This window comes from Octopus bimaculoides, chromosome 6 (assembly GCF_046866305.1).
Source record: "Octopus bimaculoides isolate indiv1 chromosome 6, ASM4686630v1, whole genome shotgun sequence".
NCBI lineage: Eukaryota > Metazoa > Mollusca > Cephalopoda > Octopoda > Octopodidae > Octopus > Octopus bimaculoides.
The window spans coordinates 53,376,657-53,378,889 of NC_142933.1; the positions used below are offsets into that span (position 1 = coordinate 53,376,657).

The 2,233-nt window shown below is 38.7% G+C and overlaps 1 protein-coding gene across 1 annotated transcript; it reads right to left on the minus strand.

The window, feature by feature from the left end:
* Positions 1 to 1,002: 1,002 nt before the first annotated feature.
* On the minus strand, positions 1,003 to 1,776 carry LOC149135122 (uncharacterized). Its single transcript, XM_089353468.1, has one exon. It carries the CDS (start codon positions 1,774 to 1,776, stop codon positions 1,003 to 1,005), a length of 774 nt encoding a protein of 257 aa, XP_089209594.1.
* Between the last annotated feature and the right edge of the window lie 457 nt (positions 1,777 to 2,233).

The window sequence follows — 2,233 nt, forward strand, 5'->3', positions numbered from 1 at the left end:
GGTATCATTCCTTGAGCATTTGTAGAAGGGAAAGATCTTAAATTTTCCTTCCCCACATGTTCCTAGGTGTTCACCCAGTGGAATTTTCCGTAGTTCCTCCTGTCAGACATGTTGTCGGTGAATTCTGGCTCGTTGACATAAGGAATTTCCAGTTTCACCTATATAATTCTCCTTGCATGTGGGGCAGGTTATGCAGTATATTACATTCTACGTCTTGCAGTTCATGTCTGCATTTACATTGAATGTGTGACCACTCTTAAACTTTATCTGTTTGTTCCCCTCTATATATTTGTAGCTGGGGTTGCTGCAGGTTCCACATCTACCATCTCCACACTCTTTTACGTAGAATTCGGTTTTATTCTCTGCTGAGAATTTCGCTCTTGTGAGGTGTTTTTTAAAGTTTTTTTCTTGGCGTTTACTGTTTTTTATGCAATGTTTGTTTAGTAGGTTTTTCATTTTGGGGCTTTGTTGGATTATTGGTAGGTTTGAGTGTATAATGTGAAACATGGTGATTGTAGGGTTGTGTGTGTTAATGAAAGGGATGATGTTTTCTTTGTTTTTCTTTTTTGATGTTCTGAGTTGTGTAATGTCCAGTTTTGTTGCTCTTTCGATTCCGTTTTCTATTAAGGTGAGTGGGTATTTTTGTTCTAGTAGGAAGTTTTTAAGTTCCTCTAGTCTTGTGTGGCGTGTCTGTGAGTCGGTCACTATGCTGCATATGCGTCTTGCCATACTATATGGAATGTTTCTCTTTATGTGGGATGGGTGGCAGGAGTAGAAATTTAAATATTGGTGTGTGTCGGTTTTTTTGTAGTGGATGTCTGTTGTAACGATGGAGTTGTGTATCTTGATGTTGATGTCTAGGAAGAGGAGTTCGTTGTAGTTGGTGTCTATTGTGAAGTGGATAGATGGGTGCAGTTTGTTGAGGATGTTGTGGAATGTTTGTAGATCTTCTTCTGATCTGTTCCAAAAGATGAAACAGTCATCGAGGTAGCGTTTCCATTTTTACTTGACGTCTTCTCTGAAGTTGTGTTCGAAGGTGTTCCCTATTTCATCGTATAGCTTGTTCTCAAGGAAACCCATCACTAGGTTGGCATATGAAGGTACGAATTTCGTACCCATCGCCGTGCCCTTTATCTGTCGGTATGGTTTGTTGTTAAATGAGAATGTGTTCTCTTCAAGTATTAATTGGGTGGCTTTGGTGATAAAGTCTGTTTTGAAACGTTTATCTATGAGTTCCCTATATTTCTCTACCCAGTATTTTATCGCTTCCAGACCAAGGGTGTGTGGTATGTTTGTGTATAAGTTCGTGACATCGAAGCTTGCAAGTATGGTGTTTTCTGGAACCGTATTTGGAATGTGTGTGAGGAAGTCTATGTCATCCCTTATGTAGCTTGGTATCAGTGGGCATAAAGGTTTGAGGAGTATATCTATGAAGTGGCTTAGTTGCTGTGTTGGCGCTTGGGGCCCTGCAACTATGGGTCTCATTGTAAGGTCTGCAGGTCTTTGTATTCTTATATAGTGGTTCCTCTGTTCATTTATGGCTCCCTGTATTTCCGAGCTTTTATGGATTTTGGGTAATCCATAAAAATTGCTTTCTTTCGTTCTTGAGTTGCATAAATAGTCTTTCTCCTTGTCTGTAAAGGAGTCTTGGTATTCATTGATCAGTGTTCCAATTTTTTTTATTGTTGCTTTCTCTGGTTGTGTTGATTCCTCTTTGTAGTATGTCTGGTTATTAAGTATCTCCAGTATCTTTTCTTTGTAGTAATCTGTATCCATAATTACTATTGCTCCACCTTTGTCAGCTTCTTTTAAAATGATCGACTTGTCATTTTTTAGTGTTTGTAAGGCTTGTTTTTCTCCTCTGCAGAGGTTCTGTTTGCATTTATGTGTGTTGAGAGGGAATTTGGAGATTGTCTCTATGTATGTGTCTAGGTGTTTGTCACATCCCTTGTGGGGGGTGAAATGGGATTTGTTTCTTATAATTGAGTTATCTTTTGTTTCCTTATTTTCAAAGAATTCCATAAGGCGGAGGCGGCGGCTAAAGTTGTATATATATATATATATTATATATACAAATTTGCTAGGATCGTTAGCACGCTGGAGAAAATGGTTGTGACATTTCTTTTGACTCTTTACGTTCTGGGTTCAAAATTCGCTGCGGTCTACTTTGCCTGTTATCCTTTCGTGGGCGATTAAATAATTATTAGTTGAGAACTGGTGACGTTGTAATCGA